The sequence below is a fragment of the Denticeps clupeoides genome, chromosome 2 (assembly GCF_900700375.1).
Source record: "Denticeps clupeoides chromosome 2, fDenClu1.1, whole genome shotgun sequence".
Lineage (NCBI taxonomy): Eukaryota > Metazoa > Chordata > Actinopteri > Clupeiformes > Denticipitidae > Denticeps > Denticeps clupeoides.
The window spans coordinates 11,983,827-12,006,986 of record NC_041708.1 but is presented as its reverse complement, the minus strand read 5'-3'; the positions used below and the strand labels follow the sequence as shown (position 1 = coordinate 12,006,986).

General features: G+C 39.4%; 1 protein-coding gene across 2 annotated transcripts in view; it reads right to left on the bottom strand.

The window, feature by feature from the left end:
- Positions 1-2,898: 2,898 nt before the first annotated feature.
- The window catches only part of tcerg1l (transcription elongation regulator 1 like), a 98,498-nt gene continuing 78,236 nt past the window's right edge, over positions 2,899-23,160 (bottom strand). For both annotated transcript variants that reach the window (XM_028970411.1, XM_028970412.1), the window contains 9 exons: positions 17,275-17,400; positions 12,831-12,916; positions 11,162-11,250; positions 9,040-9,188; positions 7,070-7,148; positions 4,979-5,120; positions 4,667-4,756; positions 4,422-4,540; positions 2,899-3,651 (listed from right to left, as the gene is read on the bottom strand). In XM_028970411.1, the coding sequence (XP_028826244.1) occupies positions 3,495-3,651; positions 4,422-4,540; positions 4,667-4,756; positions 4,979-5,120; positions 7,070-7,148; positions 9,040-9,188; positions 11,162-11,250; positions 12,831-12,916; positions 17,275-17,400 (1,037 nt within the window). In that variant the 3' untranslated portion in view covers positions 2,899-3,494. The remainder of the gene's footprint in view (positions 3,652-4,421; positions 4,541-4,666; positions 4,757-4,978; positions 5,121-7,069; positions 7,149-9,039; positions 9,189-11,161; positions 11,251-12,830; positions 12,917-17,274; positions 17,401-23,160) is intronic.

Here is a 23,160-nt window from a genome sequence, read left to right as displayed (position 1 = left end):
CTTTGGATTACTTAATATATTGTCATGCTTTTTACAACTACAAGAATGTAGCAATCACCACGTAAAAAAGCCCTGAAGAGAAACATAAAATATGCCATTGAAAAGTATTTACTGTTATGGTCACCAACATATTCAATCTATTAGTTAAAGTAAGTAGCCAAAAAGTAGCCTTGCACAAGAAAGATGACTTTCTTTTGGATTAGGACCGCACCTTCCTTGGGGATGAAAGCGGCCAATTACAGCCATCTCCGTTTCGCGCAGCCCTCCTCAAACCCTCCGAGCGGCGAGCTTAAACTGGGTGATGGCGTGTCACTTTACACACACTCAGTCCATGTGCACTGTAAGAGTATAAAGATCAAGGTGTAATAGTGAATTAAATCATATTTATTTACAATTTAAGGGGTAGCATGGATTTATGGCTGCCGAAACAGAGCACAAACTTGAGGGACTGCGCATGCACAGATCCGCTAGGTAGCACAACTTGATAGGCAGCATGTTTCGACAGAACACCTGTGTTAAGCGTGGTAATTACCAAAATTAGAGAGGAGATAGAGAGGGGATAGCCTAACGTATGAAACAGGAAAAGACCGCTGTGTAATCCATTTATTTTAAAAAAGTAACTGTATTCTGATTATCACTCATTTTAACGGTAACTGTAACAAAATACAGTTACTCATATTTTGTATTCTAAATACGTAACGTTGGTACATGTAATTCGTTACTCCCCATCATTGTATGTGGATGGGCACATTTCAAAATTTTGCTATTTAAAATATTGTAATTAAATATTGTCCATTTACACTAATGTGGCTTTTTTGGTCAAAATGTGATGCTGTTGCTTTAAGATATCAATGTACCAATAATGTGCCCATAAACATCATAAAAAAAGTAAAACAGTCGAAATAACGAAATAAACCAATATAAGTCTGTGGCTTTGACTGTCATCACAATGCAAGGTTACAATAGAGCAGAGTTAACATTAAGCTGTATCAGTGCTTCTAAGAGAAAATGTAAATATTTCCAAAATGGATTTCACCACTCAGGTTTTTCCAAGCCCATCTGTGCACTTGGACTTGAGGGTAAATTGACAGGACCAAGTGGACCCAAACCATGCCAGCACAATGCCCCCACAAATGGGTTTGTCTTTTTAATTTGTCACTCAGACAGTCCTGGTTTACAATGACATTACACTGGAACCCAAAAGAATCTATGCAGGTGAGAAGGGTTTGTATCTCAGGAATGAATGAAAACTGCTTATCCATTTATTTCCTTCAGTTCAGAGTCTTTGCTGGTACAACACACTTCAGTAAGGGATAACAAAAATTTAAGGAATGAACAGAATTTGCATCGTCATGCAATTAAAATGGCTTCTGCTGACATAAGGAATAGGAAGTAGACTCACTATACAATTCACTTTATTTTATCTGTGAACCTTCAATTTCTTTTTCTTTATCAGAGTCCTAAAATACATTACATAGGGGAATACTTTCCTGATGGGCAGCACTCTCCTGGGGTGATACAGCCAATTTAATGACAAGGACAGCTGGCACCAAAAAGAAGTACTCTACTGGATATACCCTTAGGAATAAAATCCATTGGTATGTATACTTCAGGAAGTCAGGGCATGAATTCTGTTTTCAAATTGGCACTAAAGACAGTGCTACACACCAAGACTGCAGCTTATTCATTAGTGTAAGGTCCAAGACATCCTCAGGATTTACATAAAATTGATAAAACAATCAATTATCTGCATCTTGAAGAACGAACTACCCTTTAATGTTTAATGACTGTGTTCTGTTTGAAAATAGTACCCTAGATATTACAAATTGCAGAGCTGTGGCATTTACATGAATGCTGCTTGTTGGCCACAACAGCACCTCGTGAAGCAGTAACCAAGCCCTTCAAGGTATCCCATACAAATACTGGCCAGGCCAAATCCTGATTTGCTTCAAGAAAATGGCTGCTGGCTGTTACAGCCCCTTGAGTCTCAATTGAAATAAATAATGCATGTCCTCTCCTGATAGGGATAAATTCTCATTTTATGAGTTTTTAAGATCTCTGGATCTCATTGTCACGTGAGAAGAAACAGGGATCACAGCTTACGGTCTACTGATTTGGCTTTTTTTCATAATGTCTTCTACAGTCACAAGGTCTGAGAGGTGACTTATCTGTACTGGTAACACTTACCGGGACTAGTAAAGGTACATAATAGTCCATTACACTCAGAGGATTTACTGAAAATGCATACAATTTTGCATTAGAATAAAAGGTCTATAGAATATTTTTTTTTGAATAAAAGGTTTAACTTCATATAATGAATGCATTGTAATGACATTGAATAAGGCAAAATAAAGTCTATTATATTTGCCACCATATACCAGTATGGCATGATGACACCACTTCCTGAGAAGTATTTCATGTTATGTATTCTTAGCAAAACAAGACAGGAGACATCCAAGAGATTTAACAATTACATAATTTCAACATACACCAAATGCTTCAATGGCTGAGAAAAGACCAAAGGTGTCACATGTGTTGGAAGACCTGTTTGCAGTGTTTGTGTGAAACTGACCTGCTATTTGTGACCGTTGATTGACAGATTTACTATGTTTTACTCTCAAAATCTACAGTGCATCCGAAAAGTATTCACAGAGCATAACTTTTTCCACATTTTGATACAGCCTTATTCCAAAATGGATTAAATGTACTTTATACTCAGAATACTACACACAACACCCCATAATGACAACCTGAAAAAAATATTATATTATGTGTATTTTGTTTTTATATTGTTATACTGTAAGAATAACTTCAAAGTAATTTAGTTATTTCATGAATTTAATAAAATAAAACAAAAAATAAAATATTTAATACATTTCAGTCAATGCAACAGTCTGCTTATATATTTTTATACAATTTGACAAAAAGTTTTTAAACTCCAAATTCAAAAATGTTCATGTTCTCAGTTTATAATCCCATGGCATGTCATCACAATGCACAATACAGTTGAAAGATTCACCAATATACTACACAACTCAAGGACTTCCATCAATTCTCATCATAATAAAATAAAGAGCAATAATAATAATAATAAAAATCTTTACACAGATAACAATATAAGAATCATCATACTTACACTGATGTGTAGTGGCAGTACATAAGTCCACACATATGGAGGAAAGTAGACATAATGCCATAGACATAATGTCACAGATATTTCGCATAATTTAAGAAAATGCAGAATGAAAAAAATATATACATCTGTCACTATGACTCAACAACATGAAACAGGTATTCCCAAAATAGAGCTTCAATATGAAACAAATTCAATATCAGACAGTTCACTTCACTTCATTCACTTTAAAGGGACACTCAGCACTGACAACATGAGCTCAGACCCCTGAGTTTCCTCAGCAAACTCTGGCACCTGACTTGTCCACCAGGTGTCTGATCAGCTATTATCCGAAGAAACAGTCAGCTCTCCTTGCATGCTTTCATCTCATCTTCCGCAGCCTCATTCTGTTCTCCTTGTCCCTCTTCTTCAGGGCACCGATGAACTGGTTGAAAACGAGCTCTTGGTCCTTCTTTTTTTGCACAAGCTTGAATCGCTGATCTCGGCCATACTTCTCTGAAAACTCTTTGAAAGTTGACCTGCGAGGTAAAAAGGAAACATTCTTTCATGAGGTCAGTTTCACACACCCATTTTTAACCAATTAATGGCACAGATTCTAGACAATGTACTTTAAAACTGCTTCAGAACAGACCTAGAAGGAACATATGGGTAGCGCTTTATTCTTTTTTTTATTTGATTTTAACGGGCCTCTGCAGAGACCTTCCACATAGACTATGAGAACATTCTTACCATTATCCTGCACATCAGCCTATTTCAGGATGAAATGAAAGGGTAAGGCAACGTTCACAGGTGGCATTGTCGCTTTCAGGCTTCTTCAATCTTTGCAATCAATCAAAGCACCTCAGTGCACCTCAGGATTCGAACCGGCAACCTTCTGATAACGGGGCCACTTCCTTAACCACTAGGCCACCACTGCCCCTATTTATTCACTCTGAAGAATGTGCTTCAAACATGTTCCAGTTAACTTGGGAAAAGCCAAACATCAAACATTGAGTAACGCCCAACTCTGGCCCTTTCATCTTTTATTTCGTTTGTTTTATACATATTTTCCATCGAGGAACAAAACCTTTGAAAAACAAACAAGGTCAATATTTAAAATGATGACAAAAATCAATTATTGAATGATAACATTTTAAATGAAGTTTCAAATGGTATTGCCTAATCATGTCAAAGAAAATGGACTCGGAACACAGAGGGTTCAGAAAATCATATAATTAATGCAGAAGGTCACAGAACAGACATTTTTGCCACATTGCCTTGATGAAAAAGTAGAAAAGTTTAAGCTTACCTGGTGGTAATTTTTGACTCTTCAAGGAGTTTCCTGAACTCCTCCTTCGCCTGCTGGAGTTTGCTCTTTTTTTCTTTGTATTCTTCTTTTATTCGTGCTTTGACAAACTGATCAAAAATCTGCGGAAGCAACGAATGTCTGAGTCTCTGCCTCCTCCTGCTACATCAAACATAGCCGACATTGAGCATGAACACCCCCCCCCCCCCCCCCCCTCCCCACTACCATCACCACCATGTTTCACATACCTGTTTGCGCTCTTCTGAGCTCAGGAGGAGATACCGCGGGTCAAACACAACTTTGTGCAGTTCTTTCTCCCACGTTGAAAAAGCTGACACCTACATACAAGGAGGAAAAAAGGTCACAACCCTTGACCCAACAAACCAAACGTAACCAAACAACATTTCTGGGAATAAAAAATTTTAACAATAATGCCCAGATGAACTAATTCTTATCAAAATCCACATTTTTGGTCCAAAAAAACAGCAAAAAAACCTATCATGCATGGTGGAAAGATATTATTTATATAATGTATCATAACACTAATTCGTCATGTTTACCCCTCTTTCCAGTAGCATGTCTGTGAAGTGTGCAATACGCAGCTCCAGGGGAAGGGCCGCGTGACTGCCGTGGGACATTCCACTTGTTTTTTTGCTTTCCTGGACCTCTGCTCCTGGGGCACAATCCACTGACTCGTCCACTCTTGTAGGCAAACATTTCCCAATGAACTCAATGAAAAATACATTATTTATACTGTATTTCCTGTTGTAAACTGTAAACTTGTAAAATTAAAGCGAAGTGGGGTCCTAGCGGATAAGGAAGTTATAAGAAAGTAATAAGAAGGTTGACGGTTCTGATCCTGATCCACCAAGGTGCCATTGAGGTGCCACTGAGCAAAGCACCATCCCCACACACTGCTCCCCGGGTGCCTGTTATGGCTGCCCACTGCTCACTAAGGGTGATGGGTTAAAAGAGGACACACTTCATTGTGTGCACAATGTGCTGTGCTGCAGTGTATCACTTCATGAAAAAAGTAAATCTCTTTAAATCTCTCTTTTTTGTTATCTGACTATTTTTAGGACTTTTGTCTTATAAAATGGGGTTGTGCAAAATGTCTTGTAATTGCTCTGGAGAAAAGACTTGAAGAAAGGTGATGATCCCAGTGCTCCCTTGTTTATTCTTCACATCCACAGGTGAAAACGTGCACGTCTTCACATGCAAGAAGCTGTTTTAAACTAAGAAATTTTACTACACAATCCTTTGAGCAATGCTTATAATACTGGGTGGTACAAGGTGGTAATATCAAAGTCCCATGTTCAAACCCCACTTACTGCCAATGTGTCTCTGAGAAAGACACCCTGAGTATCTCCAGGGGGACTGTCTCTGTAACTACTGACTCTGGAAGTCACTCTGGATAAGGACGTCTGTCTGATACATTCTGTAAAACTGAGAAATGGGGCTATAATATGTGCTACTCCAATTACATGTTCAATACTAAGGTTAAAATGTATGTCTGACTCTGTAATGTCTGTAATCAACCAGTTTATACTTTATTCCCCAATTGTCCCACTGCACTCCACTGTGGCTGATTTATCTCATTCAGATTCTTCCTTTTTGTTGCATTTGTAGCTGAAAAATTACCCAATTATATTCATTTTTTAAATTTTATTTAAGTGAAGTGATCGTCATTGTGATACACAGCAGCAGAGCTCATGGTGCACACAGTGAAATGTGTCCTCTGCATTTAACCCATCACCCTTAGTGAGCAGTGGGTAGCCATGAGAGGTACCCAGGGAGCGTGTGGGGTGTGGGGACAGTGCTTTGCTCAGTGGAACCTCAGTGGATTTGCACCGGCAACCTTGAGCCACTTCCTTAGCCACTAGGCCACCACTGCCCCCCACTAGGACACCACTGCCCCGGTGCCTCCTGTATCAATGTGGAGGAATATTTGTACATGACTTTTCACTTGACCAGACATTTTTACCATTTTACCTTTTTATCATTAAAAGAATGTACCATGATGGAGGTACACATGGTTAAAAGCATCTAATCTGTTCATTGGACAGCCATTACCATTTGGATTTTTAAGTAACAAGGACATGTTAATGCACAACTTAATTATGTCCTTTAGTGAAAATGGACCACTGAAATAATGAAAATATTTGATTCTTCTAATAATGATTCTTCTAAAATGAGACGAAAAACAACAAGCTGAGTGTATAAGAATGTTGGCGGCCCTTCTTCCGGCAGTATTACCAGGTCTTTGTCTTCTGCCCTTGTTCTGATTGGGATTTACTAATAATAAACTAAACAGAAGAGGAGATGCTGTTAAATCTCCTGGACTTTTAAGTCTTCAGTCTTATTTCAGTTTAATCTACAAGTTGGTTGGTGATGCACTTACAACCTCTGTGTCCTTTGCCTTACTGCTGAAATGATTGGGAGAATCCTTTTTTTCTCATTAAAAAAATGTAAATTTGCAGAATCAGGACAGATGCCTTGGCACCAGTGTAGAAACCCATTTCTTGCTTTGAAGGGTATGTTGCCATGTGTCTTATTCAAAAGCTAATCAGCATGTTCATCTCCATAATGAGGACAAGCTTAATTCTGGAATCGAACAAAGCTCTTCCGAAAATAGTGCTGCTCAAACCTACTTGTTCCTTTTTGTTTTTGAGCTGTGCTCATTGTCGTCATCATCGTCGTCATCAGATGAAGTGGAATTAGAGTCGTCCTCTGTTGGAATAAACAGTAAAGGTTTTCTACAGACATGAAAAGGCACAAACATTAAAAGTAAATGACCAAATACACCTGTTCTCCAGTACCACGACTCATCTCCCCAGCTTCAATGAATATGGGCTTATAAAAAGGTTAAAATAATTCATAACATAAGAACACTGTTTAGCAGTATTATCTCAGAGAGATTTACCATGTGAATTTAACTAAAATCTATGGGAACCATAGGTGGAGAAGTCTTTGATAAAAAAAATAAAAAAGTGGTTACTTGCCTAAGGCCCTTGTTCGGAAAAAAAGATCAATGTAATATTTGGATTTGTAGTAATGTTTCAAAAAGCACTTCAAAGCACAAACTAAAGTGCTAAAAACAAATTTCAAGTTGATTCACAAAATGTTTTGTGCATCCAGTCAGAGAGTAAAACACAAGAATAGCTGCTTAATCAATGCAAACAAATATATATTGCAAAGTAATACAGCAATGCATTTTGTCAGGTGACATTGTGCATAGTGGATAAAAAAGGTCCTTAAGCATGGGGCATGTTCACCAGACGTGTCAAATATACAAACATTAACACAATCAAGTACAAGTATAATTACATGTTTTTAAAAAGACTCTAATAAAAGTTGAAGTTGAAGTATTGGCTGATTTTTTATTTTCAGTCTAAAGTAAAAAGTACAGGCTCTAAAATATAGTTAAAAAGCATAAAAGTGATTTTTTTTTTCTTTTCCAAGAGCAAGAAGAGAAAAATTAAGTGAATGAAATGAATTGAAAAAGCTTAGTTGGACAATCTTTTCTAAAAACATAAAAAAAAAAAAAAACTGCTGTAAAATTGTTTTTGTAAATTGCAAACTCAGTGTCCATGGTGTTCAAACGTTTCAAACAGATATTAGCCTACACATATTATCAGTCTCCAAAAGCCTAGAAAGTAATATTAATCTATGACAAACTTTTATTTAACAGCAAGAGATCATGCATTCAGTTCTATGTGACAATAACTGTATGTGTGTGTTTGTGTCTGTGTGTTTGTTGGGGGGTCAAGAGAAAGACACTGCCAGTGATGTGATCTTTAACTCTGATTTGTGCATGTCCCTTTGTAAACACGAGGAGCAATGTGTAAAGTATACACACCACCACGAGTAGCAGAACCTTTTTAAACCATGGAACCATACAAATTCACCAGTAGCTGTATTTATTATGCCATACAACTAAAAATATATCACCCACAATGAGGAGATGTCAATCATCTAGCTCAAACAGTATGGAAAGGAATTACACATTAAAAAGGATCATTTTTAATCAACAAGAAACAGATAACTACTATTGATAATGCAATTTGTTTTATTTGGATATTTCTTTATATTACTTTGGATATTTCTTTATAGTACTTGTTTCGTAGTTCTGAAACAGTACAGTTTGTTAAGAATACTTTACTGGTAGGTTCATTTTTCTGAGCTAGTAAACTTGGGGAGTTAATTCACCTGGAAATCATTGTTTGAACTATGCGACCCTCACACTTCAGGTCATTGCTGTGCAATCTGTCTGTAACTTTACAGAGGCTGAATCAATAAATATGAACAACCTCCGGGGAAATCAAGTCAGGCAGATAATAACTTCCTGACAAGATCTTGAGTAGTTCAATATTTACGGAGCCAGTCACACAGAATCTAATCTGATTAGATGGTATTTAAGAGGACAGTTTTAATCCTTTCAGGCTTTCATGGCTTTCTGGTTTTCATCCAAGGTTGTAACCATTATAATATAATAATATTATTATAATAGTGACTATTGTAATTAACGGTGTAATTATACAATGAATTGTACTTTGTATAAATGAATAGTATTTTGTACCATGTTTTTTTATGATGTATGTAGAGCACACATAAATCTTACTTGAGTCTTTCTTGCGCTTGTGTGGCGGATCTTCAATGATCCTATTGAGATCTCCGCGGTCCTTCAAGTCCATGGGCTTCTCCCAAACAGAGAGTTGCATGGTGGGATTGAAAAAGAACACCCGGTCATCCCCGGTCCACACAACGCACCTGTGGGCCAAAAAAGAGGTGTTTCATTTCACAAATACAGCTTGTGCTACAGCCAGAAGTTAAATACTTCAATGGAATCAATCATTGGTCCAATAAAATTTTTTGGTAGTAAAAATAATTTTAAAATTATTAATTCTATAACAATCCCTAAAGGCATGGAATGTATTGCTGTATTTTCCCAGTTCTATAATAAAGATTATGTTAATCATTGCTAGAATTAAACTAGTTGGTCAGACAGACAGACAGTTAGTTTATTGATCAAATTGGGAAATTTGTACAATTTAATTGTGTTATCATGACCATTGATAATAGAGAGAAATGTAGCACTCCAGTTCTGTGATTCGGGCCATTCATTTTTCTTTGTCCTTGTTGGGTCCGTAACATGTCTGTTTTGTATTGAAACGTGAACCCGTTGTATGTATTGAACCCCTGTTTGTGATAAGCCATGTCCACCACGACGCCATGACACCTAGTGCTGTCACCTGATAATATAGAATGTTGCCCAATCTGAAGAGTCCTGTAGGTTTGGGTATGGGCACTAATTTCATATGTACTGATATTCAACTATAATATATCAAGTTTAATGCGGTTCTCACACCTCCATATACTGTGCTTCTTTACAAACATTAAAATAAAATGTCACCAAGAACATTTAGTATGTAAGATAACAGACTTATTAGACTACCATTATGGGTAGGTTTGACAGCAATCCTTCTGTGACTTTAGACTATTTATTCCACAGCTAATTTGGATTGTTATTTTTTTGAATGAAAGACAATCCGCTGAGATCTCTTTGCATTAAAGTCACACATCACAATGTCTTCATACCTGGCATGACAAAAAAGATATGACATTTCATTTAGACTTTAGATTTAGCTCTGCCTACCCTAAAGCTCCATGCCAGATGTAATGTGATTTTTACTGAATTTTGCTGAATTGTGTGGACTATATTTCATTACTTTGTCACCAACTGTGTTTTTTTTTTTTTAAGTGGCGGGAACTATTGCAGAGGACGACCGCCAAAAAAAATTCTCATCAGGTGCATTTCCATATTTTTCAATGGAACTGCACAAGTTACCTACTCACTACTCACACCTAAGTGTTTTTGCAAGCACACAACCAGAAAGATAAAGAACACATTGGCTCTGAAAATGTACTTAATAATAATATCTGCCAAACTCAAAGCAGAAAGTATTCTTATCTGCCAAAGTAGGGCGGGAAAAAACTACTGGTGTGTAGTATATTTTTGTGGGTGTGAGTGTGTTCAACATTGTGTGACCTCATTTGGCCCTTGACTATTGAAGAACGCAAACAGACAAAATACAGAGCTTATGGTGTGCTATGCACAAGGGGAAAAAAAAAGTCTAAGAATGGACTTCATTAAATCTTGAAAATGTTTGCTCTTGTTGTTGTAAGGGCCTCCATTTGACGTGCGTATAGCCACAAATCACAAGGTCCCAGCTGCAAGAGTCAGCGTTTATGGCAATTTATAAAAATGAACAAAGCTACTGGCTGAAGCTGCCATTACACATGCTGCCAGACAAAATGCAGGACTGCAAAAGGAGAAAAGGAAAAGAGAAAAAATAGCTATATTTTCCTGAATTGTAGGGATTAAAGGCACTCTGATGGCAGCCTAATGAGACAAAGTGTGTTGTGTATGTGGACTGAACATCCTCTAGAGGATTTTGGTGTTTTTGTACAATGCTTTATTTAATCCTCCACCTATGAAATAATGACTGTGGACCTCTTATAACTGTAACCGCAAAAATAATTTGGGCATAAATCAGTATGTGCTTCATTGTCACCGTTTGATATGCAAAAATATATTGGAATAGTGTTAGACATCCCTTCATTTAATTCTTAAACTCCCTGATTACGTAGTAGAAAAATGATAAATTAGGAACCAGGAGAGTTCCCACTACAGAGAAATACATTTGAAATGAGTAAATGGGTTGTCCCATAGTAGGTGTTACCATGGTGATCCAGGCACCGGTGCCGAAGCCACGGGTCGCTGGTGCTTGGGGGCGTTGTCCTCCTCAACGCTGATCGTAAAGGCTTCCTCCTTTGGAAGAGCATTAACGCTGCTCACAGATTGTTTGATCATATATCACGTGTGCATGAAGTGCATTTATTCATGTTCGCAGTTGAGAAATGCAAATCTAATAAGTGCTCATCAAAAAAAAATTATATTTATTACACCATGTGTTTTGCTTTATTTTCGCTATTGATTACTAGAGATGATAAATGAGATGAAGAAATGGCCCTGACCCAACAAAATAACCGAAACAGAACCTCTGACTCTGTTCAACTAATGGAAAATCTCATTTGAAACTTGACTCCAATCCTTAGCTAATGGTCAGCCTTGTTTTACTGGAAAATCAACATCAAATTAGGCTGGGGAAAAGAGCAAAAAAAAATCTTGTGTTAGAAATAATATTCCTATGTGTGTTTTTCATTAGAAAACAGCCAGTGTTTACTGTTTGTTTTATCTCCACGGAGCCACAGACCCAGGACGAAAATTCAATTAACTTCCACATTTAAGTTGTGTGTACAAGGCTAATATTAATATCAACTGCCGCATTTAATGTGCGATAAACAGTTTAGACCTGCATATCTCCACACACAAACACACTCAGCAGCCAATTATCTGGCAACGCACAATCAGATTACTGATTATCAATTCTCAGCACTGAACTGGGATGCTGCAGGGCCCGTCAGACTTTTGGCTTATAATGAATTACCGTTCTGCAGGACTTTTGCTAATTAACGTGAGTGCAGAATCCTCCTAACAGACCCATCGCACTGGAACCATCTTAATCGGACCACAAATTACCAAAAGAGACAGAGCAAAAAACATGCATGTTCTCCTAAATTCTGTTTTACATGTTATGCCCTAACTACTACTAATATTAATATGTAACGAAAGCCAGGGTGTGTGGCCCTGAGAAGGTTACTTGACAAAAACAAAGAACGCTAACTCTGAGTTTATTGACAGAACCTCTTCAGAATTTTCAACCAACCATCCAATGTAAACGGGTCAAAAATCGAAATTCAAAACCAAAACTTTCCTCCCTGCGCAGTGCAGGGAGAGAAGCTGGTCGCTCTGCCAGCAGGGACTGCATGTGCCCAGAAGGCATCAGCCAGGGGTGGTGCCGTATGCGGTTGCCGGAGGGTCCGGGAACGACGCAGGTCGTGTCAAAGGGGATGTGCAAAGACAGGGCCTGCATGTACCCGGAAGGGTCGGCCCTATATAATGCGTGCAGGTTGGAAGGACCGAGGCCACCATGCGGGACCATGTCTGGGAGCCAGCCAGAGGGTCCGGGTCCGCCAGTTGGAGGACACTGCAGGGCTAAAATATATAAGAATCGGCTACATTCTTAAAATGTTAATAGTCAGTGGTGAATTTTTAAGGTATAAATAATACCTTTATTAATACAAATGAATAATTAGGAAAAACACCACTTCTACTAGCATGAGACAGTGCACAAAACAATTTGTTATTTTGAAGACACTGGCACATGGCGAGAAATCTAGCATCTAGTGAGGTGGAAAACACAGTGTAGATGACAATAGATAATCAAATTAGGACCAAATGTCTCAATTCTTGTGCAGGATATAAGTGATGGTGAACCGTTTACAGACCTCATTCTTGTCGTTCAGCATCTCATCTGTGCGCACCATGATGGTTCCAGGGCACGATCGCTTCACCGGATCCAAATTCATCTTATCTGCCAGGAAGAGCAAATGATAAATTTTCTTACAGCAGCTATTAGCAAAACTGTGATATAAAAAAATCTTACTCAGTGGGGCATATCTATCATGTCGATAGAGAGAGGGTGGGCAGCACAGGAACGGAAGGGGTGTTGATGGGTTGATTGCACTCTTGTGTTTAATTAACAGATGAGGGAGTTACATCTTTAATAAAGATCCCACAAATTGAAAGGAACGTCCACGTTGTAGAGGTGTCAAGCAGGATAATTGAATTAATTAAATCTCTCTGTGCTCAATTGGCCCACCAATCAGAAGCTCATTATTTGAAAAGAACGTGTCAGGCCTTTTCATTAGACCCCCAACCGCTGCTTTGACTTGGCAGTCAGAGTGACATTTTTAACAGGTCTGCAGTATTTTCATGCCATGGATCTGAATCAATCTGTCAGAGAAAATGGGGGAGATGTTCATCGGTCTATAGGTGTAGAGGGCTTCAGCTGAGCCCCCGATAAAACCTTTCCCTTCCTTTTCTAATCCACATTTCGCACAAACTGATAGCAATTAACCGAAGAACCTCATCAGGCATAACTCCTGCCTGAGAGGACAACTTGTTTATTTTGGCACACACAAAATCACTCACCTCATTTAACATTTAATTAACATAGTTTATCTATAATTATTCAATCTTACATGACATATTGCTCTATATTGTCAAATTTTACCAAAATCAGATAAGCATACCATTACATTATTGCAATTATACCAGTGTAACCATCAAATTACAGGTTTTAAAATGGTGCATTGATTAAAATGATTTATTTTTCTTATTTATTATCATTTTTGTATCTTTTATATTTGAACCCTTCAAACTCTTTACATGACCCTTAACATTTTCTTAGAATTTTTAGTCATTGTGGGCATTTCAGAATTATGGGCCCAACTGTTAGCGAAATCAATACATTTCTCAGCCTTACAATTTAAACTCTCTTCAATGTACTCTCTTACACCTTATTCTGTGCACAGACCTCACAGTTCTGATGGATCATTTTCAGGTGGTATCCCTGACAGAACCTCCATTTCCAAGAAAAGCGGCTGCCACATCATGTTAAATCCTGGATCTCGTGTCTCAAATAAATACGAAACGCAATAAATAGAAACCCTAATCTAAATTCTTCTGCCTGGGAAACAAACTGAGAGGTCTGCAGAAAATAACACTTAATTTGTAGGGCCATGAAATTCCCTGACTGTACCATTGATTTTCAAAAGGCTGGTTGAGAAAGCTTAAAAGGAGAAGACAGGGGATGACAGGAGGGTGGAACTGGATGGTAAAGTGTACAATAATTTTTTTTTCCAATTGGAAGGTATTCTGCCATTAAAGAAAGCACATGGTTAGTATGTCAAAAACCTGGTGGGATTACCCATCATGCTCATTTCATCTGAACCTGTTGCTGTAAAGAGCTTGGCCAAAGATTTGTTTCAGTCTCTGCTCTTACTGTCTCAAGTATCAAATACAAACACATGAATGGGATGATATAAGTTTAATTTTGTTTTGGTGGACAAAGTCAAAAGCAAATTATAATGTCATAGAACCAAACACATTTCAGTATTAGGGGTTAAATAATTATGAAATTATACTAAAACAATGATAAAATACATCCCTCCATATATATATCTGTCATGGCCAACGCGCTTCCAGCCCGCTAGAGGGCGCCTCACCAGCCTGGGAGACGACGACCCGGAAGAGGAAATGGAAGCGGGCGGTGGCAAGTATAAAAGTGAGGTAACCCCAAGGAGACACGCCCGCTCTTTGTATGAGTTTGCTCGCCAGAGACGCTAGCTCTCTCACCCACGCCCAAGATAATTGTGATTCATGAAATACGACCTTCGCCTGCCCACGACTTCGAAAATTGCCTGATCCCCTGGAAACCACGAAAGAACCCCGACCGGAACTTCCTGGCTACGACCTCAGCCTGCTCCTGACCTTAAACCTGCCTGACCCATCGGTTAAGATGGGATTCCATGCTCCCCTACCTTCCTGCCAAGATCCCGGACCATCCTGAAACCCCCCATCTTCCAGTAACGCCGCTGGTAGAACGACGTGACCCCGTCTGCCTCTCTGTCCCCGCCTTCCTGGACCGCCTCCAGACTGTGTTTCAGGGCGAAACCGGGCGCCGTGCTGCGTCGCTGCGGCTCATGTCGCTACGCCAGTGAAATCGGAGCGTAAGTGATCACATGATTGAATTCCGAACCCTGCCGAGCGACAGTGAGTGGACGGACGCAGCTCTCCCCGTCGCATTCTACCAAGGCCTCCGCGAGGCGGTGAAAGACGAGATGGTGAATCGCGATTGGGGAACCATGCTTGACTGTATAATCACGCTGGCCACGTCCATCGATTGACGTCTCGCCGAGCGCGGCCAAGAACGGCGTAACCACGCCCCTTTCCCTAGGACTCCCAAGGACTCCCTAGGACATGCCACAGCAGCGAATCATTCTTGTCCCCAGAATGTCGCTATGGGACGACTCGGCCACGCCCCTCAACCCAAGCCATGTCCCCGCAAACGTGGACCCTTCCAAGTGACTCGCCGCATCGGCCCAGTCCTCCGCGTCTCCGACCTCCGCCAGGCTCACCCATCCCCTCTGCAACCCCCCCAGACCGGAACTTCCTGGCTACGACCTCTGCCTGCCCCTGACCTTAAACCTGCCTGACCCATCGGTTAAGACGGGATTCCATGCTCCCCTACCTTCCTCCCGCCCAAGACCTACTCCCGTCCAGTCCAAGATCCCGGACCATCCTGAAACCTGCCGTCTTCCAGTTCTCCTCTGCCCCGGTACTTCCCAAAGATCCCGAACTGACTCCCCGCTGCGTTGCAGCGTGTCCATTGCGTCCTCATTCCTCGCCAGGCACCTCCGGTCCTCCTGCCCTGCTCGCCTGGTGTCCTCTACTGGTACGACAGCTTATGCCCACACCCATAGTATGTCTGCAAGTGCGTCATCGAATTCCCCTTGTGACAATATCCCTAAAGAAAATATACTAATTATCTTTAGTGAAATATTGTTTTTGGGAATTATCACTCTGATACTTCATGAAAATTACCTTAAAATAAATTCAGATTTACTACAAACTAGAGAGAAGGAAAACATAATCACCACAGACGTTATTAATTATTGAGATTATATCACAAGGTTCAGCATGCTATACTTGCAAAAAGTGAGTGAGCAGCTTTTAAAATGGGTGAACAATGAAAAAGGGTCAGAATAAATGTAGGAAAGTTAGAAAAGTCACTGGAAAGTCATGTCTGAATGGGGTTCACCAAATGGGAACTGAATCAAAATAACAGTAAGATGAAGTGTGTAACTGACCCCAGGTCTGATAATGAAGTGAGTAGGGAAGAGCAATATTGTCACCAGAATAAAAGAGAGTGGTGGGATAAAAGTGAGGAGGGGATTAGGTGACTTTAATTAAAAAAAAATTATATATATATATATATATATATATATATATATATAGGTGGAAATCTTAATGACTGGAAAAAAGATTAAATGAATTTGAGAATAGAAAGATTTTCACAGAAAACTGTGTGTGTGGAAGCAAGCAAGAGATTTTTGGCACATTACTGAAAGCGTTTGGTAAAAGTTTGCCAGAAATAAAAATGCAAGTTAGCACATGGGAAAGCTGAGATTTCATTAAAATCACTGAATGAATGCAGCTCTAATGAAGTCATGAGGAGAGTTGGAAGTGGCAGTAGGAATCTGTGTGTGAAAATGAATAAGAGACAGAAGAATGAAAAGGGGTGACAAGTGACAAACACATAATGACAATAACAATGAAGCCAGGGTTTTTAAAGAAACCATTACAATGGTCCTTCAGTGTCATCCTTTCACTTATTACAGGTTGACCAAACAGCCATACTAGTCAGCCACTAAAGATTTTGCAGGAATTTCTAAGAATGTTCAAAAGTTCAAACACAATATATGATCCATTGAAGAAACAGACTGTATTAAAACATTAAAACCTGTGATACTAAGCTATAAAATTGTTGCAATTTAACTGGGGCAGTAGTAACCTAGCAGGTAAGGAAGCGGACTTGTAACCAGAAGGTTTGCTGGTTCAAATCCCAAACCGCCAAGGTTGGAGTGTAACAAAATAATATACGATCCGTTGAAGAAACACCTTGTGCAAAATACTGCCCCAACACACTGCTCCCCTGGAGCCATTCATGGCTGCACACTATTCAATGAGGAAGAGGTTAAATGCTGCAGTGTTTCAGGATGACAGTCACTTCACTTTCACTCAACTTGACGTGTCACATGACAGGTCAACCAAATCAATGAACAAGTTCCACTGCATCAAATGAATGCAAAGGGCAGAAGGCCTGACCTGTTGCGGCTCGCTTCTTCCAGTGTCTGGCCATGAGTGCCACCCCAGGGGTGGCCAGAGAAGTGACCCTGGCGATCTTGGCTGGCAGCATTGGTCCCACCAGGCTCCTCCAGGCCGACCCAGCTCCTGTATTAAACAGCAGGGCAAAGGGGATTAGACTCAGCAGTCTCAGTACACATAATGCCCCAGCAGACACTCAATTGTGTTTTCTATTTCTGCCTGATTCCCTGATTATGATTTGTATAAAGGTATCCATACCGTGACCTGTCCTTGTTCGGTCCTCCATATCACTAAAACATTCAAACCGTATTTCCATTATTTAAATTTGATGATAAACTATGTTAAGCCACATAAATTTATACAAGATTCATATAATAAATTATGTTAATAATGTATATTAATATAGGATTATATCTGTAGCCCTTAGTAAAAAAGCTTGTAATATGGGGGTAAAAACCATGCACCTGAGTCAAAATCTACAGTCCTATCAATAACACACACACACACACACACACACCTACACCTGCAGCCTGATGGCACACTAAAAACCCAGTAATACACAGCAACTGACAGCTCTGATATAAGTGGCCACACTCTTGTAAGAAAACCCTGAACAATGATCTCCAATAGTGATGTGCTCTGCTGCCTTCAAGTGCTTCATTGAAATTGATTTAGAAATTGGAAATGAGGCAACACCTCAGAAAACCGATTCTTCAGGATGACGAGCAGAGTCCATTGAAGTTAGCTCTGAGCTTTGATCAACTTTTAGTGTTATACCTTCAAACTGGTGTGAAGTGCAGCTCAGGCCTGAAGTATCCTGTTTGCTATTGTAAGGTCAAATACTTTACTTTACTTTATTTAGCAGATGCTTTTATCCAAAGCGACTTACAAGAGGAAGACACCAGCAATTTTCATTCGATTTCTATAGAATATAGAGTTTACAAACTAAGAGCCCTGATAAGGCTCAAACTTGTCAGCGAAGAGCATGCTCAGAGATTGTTAGGTGCTAGACGAAGAAAAATTATAATGTATTTATACATTTTTGTATTGTTTGTGCAATGTGTACGCATGTGCGTGTGTAAGTGTTAGATTTGTCTGTAATATTTTTTGAACAAGAGGGTTTTCACCTGCTTCTTAAAAGTGGTGATAGTCTCGGCTAGTCGTGTGGAGGAGGGCAGGTTGTTCCACCAGCCAGGGACAACAACGGAGAACAGAGATGATTGGAATCGGAGACCCCGTGAAGAAGGAATTGTTAGTCTCCTTTCATTTGCTGATCTGAGAGAGCGTGCAGGAGTGTAGCTAGGTAGTAGTGTATTGATGTAGGAGGGCGCAGTTCCATTTACAGCCCTGTAGGCAAGCATCAAGGATTTGAACTCAATGCGAGCAGCTACCGGGAGCCAGTGTAGGGAGGTAACAAGAGGTGTAACATGGGTGTATTTTGGCTGATTGAACATGAGACGTGAGGCTGCCATATTTTGGATCATCTGGAGTGGTTTTATGGTGACTGCAGACGCTCCAGTCAGGAGAGAGTTACAATAGTCAAGTTTGGAGATGACCATTGCCTGGACGAGGAGCTGCGTAGCCTGTTGCGAAAGAAAAGGCCGAATCTTGTGAATGTTGTAGAGAGTGAACCTGCAGGATCTGGAGATCGCAGCAACGTGATGGTTCAAACTCAGTTTATCATCTATCCAAACTCAAAGGCTTTTTGCAGATGCCACGGGTGTTAACAGTAGCGAGCCAATTTGAATTGAAAGGTTTTGCTGAGGGGAATTGTTGCCCGGAAAGATCAGAATCTCGGTTTTTGATAGATTGAGTTGGAGGTGTCGCTCAGACATCCATGCCGATATGTCTGAGAGGCAGGCCGAATTTTTTCTTGCTATAGTAGCATCTTCTGGTGGGAATGACAGATAGAGCTAGGTGTCATCAGCATAAGAGTGATAGGAGAAGCCATCTGATTGGATGATGTGACCAAGTGAGCGAGTGTATATTGAGAATAGAAGGGGGCCAAGGACAAGCCTTGTGGAACCCCTGTGGTTACCCTAGAGAGGACAGTTATCTCACCTCCCCATGATATCTTGAAGATACCTTCAAACTGGTGTGAAGTGCAGCTCAGGCCTGAAGTATCCTGTTTGCTATTGTAAGGTCAAATATGTCCTCAAGATAGATACAGTCCTCAAAAATAAAGGGAAAACAAAAATAAGACATCCTAGACCTGAGCGAATGAAATATTCTTATTAAATAATTTCTTCTTTACATAGTTGAATGTGCTGACACAAAAAGTATTGATGGAAAGCAAATGTATCAACCCATGGAGGTTTTGATTTTGAGTGTGTGTGTGTAAAGTGGAGAAACACACTACAGACCGATCCAAGTGTGATGTCCTTAAAACAAGTCAAAATGAGGCTCAGTAGTGTGTGTTGCCTGTATTACCTCCCTAAAACATCTGGGCATGCTGCTGATTAGGTGATGGATGGTCTCCTTATCAGACCTGGACTAAGGAATCTGCCAACTCCTGAACAGTCTGTAGTGCAACGTGGTGTTGGTGGATGGAGCGAGACATGATGTCCCAGATGTGCTCCAACTGGATTCAGGTCTGGGGAATGGGTAGGCCAGTCCATAGCATCAATGCCTTGGTCTTGGAGAAACTGCTGACACTCTCCAGCCACACAAGGTCTAGCATTGGTTTGCGTTAGAAGGATCCTAGGACCAACTGCACCAGCATATGGTCTCACCAGGGGTCTGAGGATCTCATCTCGGTAGTTAATGGCAGTTAGGCTACACTGTAACAAATTTCTGTAGTTTTCATAGCATTATTACTGTATAATGAACAAATCCTTACTGTAGAACCTGTTTACAACATGTTGCTGTAGATTTGCAAAACATCATGGTAAAAATTCCTAGGCGGCTGTTGTTTTACAGTAAAACCATATTGCTGTATATCATAATACAGTGATTTTGAGCGGGAATTTTCATATTTCTCATCTTTGAGTTATTCGGAACACAGAAATCATATTTCTAGGATATATTTCATGAAGCCAGAGGATGACCCAGCGTTTTTAATTTTACATCCTCAATATTAAGAAATTAAGTGCTGATGGCCAGCTTTGCATTATTTTCATGACTTCAGAAAGGTAAATCAACTCATTATTTTTTGCAACAGTACATGTATGTCAACGGTAACCGACCTAGGCGACACAGGACACTGCAACAGGTAAGACGCCGCATATCTTCTGAGCTCCAAAATAATTATACATTATTATGTGCTATCTGGTCTCGTAAGTCTGGTTCAGGGGAAGCATCACATGATAGATGTTTATTTGCAATTGTGTGCGCTTATGCCTGTAGTGTTGCTTCTTGGTCTGTTAGCTAGCTACAGCTAATTAGCTAGTTACATTTTATGTAACACAAATGTTAACCCTCTTACATTGAATCCTGTGCACCTGTGTCACCTTAAATTTCAGGACAGTCCATTCTGGGAGCAAAGAAATGGATGCTCTCCATTGAGGGCAGAGTTGTCCTCCAACTGAACGAGCATTCAGACTTCAATTCTGCCCTGGCTGTTCTCTTTGGGTCATACTATGTGTTTAACATTGAATACCCAGAAGAGGCTGCCACATCGCTGGAATTTATCCAGAGGTCAGCACCAATTTGTTATTTTTATATTTTTACCCATATATTGGTACTTGCTGGTCCATTAGTGTAATACATCAACAGATCTGTTCCTTTCCTGTTGTGAGAACAAGAGCTTTACTGGAGTGTATTGCTCTAACATTCTTGAAATTGTTGAAATTAAATTGCCCATAGGTGTGAGCGTGAATGTTTGTATGCATCTGTATGTCATCTTTGTAATCGCCAACTTGTCCAGGGTGTACCCTGCCTGGCTCCAGCTCTTCTGTGATGTTTAAGGAGACTAACTGTTAGGAAAATGTATGGATAAATACAGATACATTTTGAGATGCACTACAAAGCTACAAATTTGCTGTGAAGGATATCTGAAACCAATTTCCCCTATATGTTATATATGGGTCCGGAATGCTGCTGAGTAGTGAAACAAAGTAGAAAATAGTTCTGCATTCTATGGTATATTAGAGAATTGGCAGAAGCACAGAAAGTATTCACAAAATTACAAGTGTGAGAGGTTAATGTACCAAACTTCAATAATTTATTACCCTCACATGGATCAGCAAATATCACTATATTGGACCAAATCTTTGTAAGTTTTTTCTACTGGGGTAATATATGGCATCTTATGAATTTACAGATTTATTGTCAGGATAAACCCTGAGCAAAGCAAGTGTTCTTCCAAGGTCCAGCTGAGCAGAAGGACTGGCAGGATGGTGCAACGAAAAAATGAATCCCTCAATCCACATCGTTTATCAGAGGCTTTATCGAGTATGACTGGCAGAACAACTGATATCAGGTGAGACAATAATACTACTAATAACAACCACAATCAAACTACTAATAACAACAACAACAAAATTTATATTTATTTAAACTTTGCAGAAATAAAATACTCTACAGCAGGGATAGCCAACCTTGATCCTCCAGGGCCACTATCCTGCTAGTTTTACAACTATTCTAACCACTGATTGACTGAACACACCTTATTCAGGGATTCAGAAGCTGTAAGTGCAGTGATGGTTGGAAAATGAGCAGGAGGACAGTGGCCCTCAAGGCTATACTTATTCACTGTACAGGGCAGTGTCTTACAGATGCCCTCTTGTTTGTGTGTTTCTATATGTAAAACTGTGCATGTGTGTGTAGTGTATTTTACTAGGCTACTGCACCTTCATGTAGTAATAGAAACAGTTCCAAACGTTTCCAATGGGAAGTAGGGAGTCTCAAAAAATTGTCATAGAGCCAATAGTGTGGATTATTGCTGCCTTTGCATTTCTACTCTACATTAGTTACTAATGCCTCTTTGTCCTTCCACTTCAGGGAAGAAGATTCCAGCCCTAGAAGACATATTCAGTATAGAAAGAAACGGCACAGGAACCATATATGTCATTGGGACCAGTAAAGTCAGTCTTGAACAGTTTATTGGTTGAATATTGAAATGTTTTCGTACAAATGCATTTTTCTACAATTCTTCTATTAACCGAACATTTTACTTACTTGGAATTTTACTTACTTGGAATTCAATACCTGAAATATGTGATAGTTGTCTATATGGTGATGCTTTTGTGTGTTTTATTGTTAATTTTATTATATTATCAAAATTAACTTTACTGGATACAGTGACTGCACATACAAACCAATGTCTGAAAAGGGAAATGTAAACAGTACAAAACAGTATTTTTTTAATTATCTGTATAAGCATTGAAGTGTTACAAAATAATTCTAGGCCTTGGTGTTTAAATTGGTTTACTTGAAGAGAAAGGGTTGTTTGGGAAAATAGTGTTTTTTACAAAGTAAAACTTTTTGTAAACTGCATTAAAAAAATAAATGAAATGTTTTGCGACAAAAAACGCATCTTCATAGTATTGTATGCTATAATTTTTATTTTATAACAAATTATAAATTACTTATTATAACAAATAATGCAGTCATGCATATTGCAGTAGCCTAATATGTGCTGTAATGAAATATACAGCACTTTATTACTGTGATTGCAAATACAGTCTGTGCTTACTACTGTAACAATGATTACAGTATTCAGATTATTGCTGTAATAACAATTACAGTATTTTGTAGGTACTGTGATTAAATTTACAGTAAGCATACTGTAGAATGTTCTACAGCAACTTACTTGCTAAAAGCTGCCAGCTAGTTACTGTAGATGTCACATTATCCTTTTTACAGTGTACCTCTGGTGAGCACAGGGAGGGCTGTGCAGCTCCACAAAGAAATGCCACCCCCACACCATTACTGACCCAATGCCAA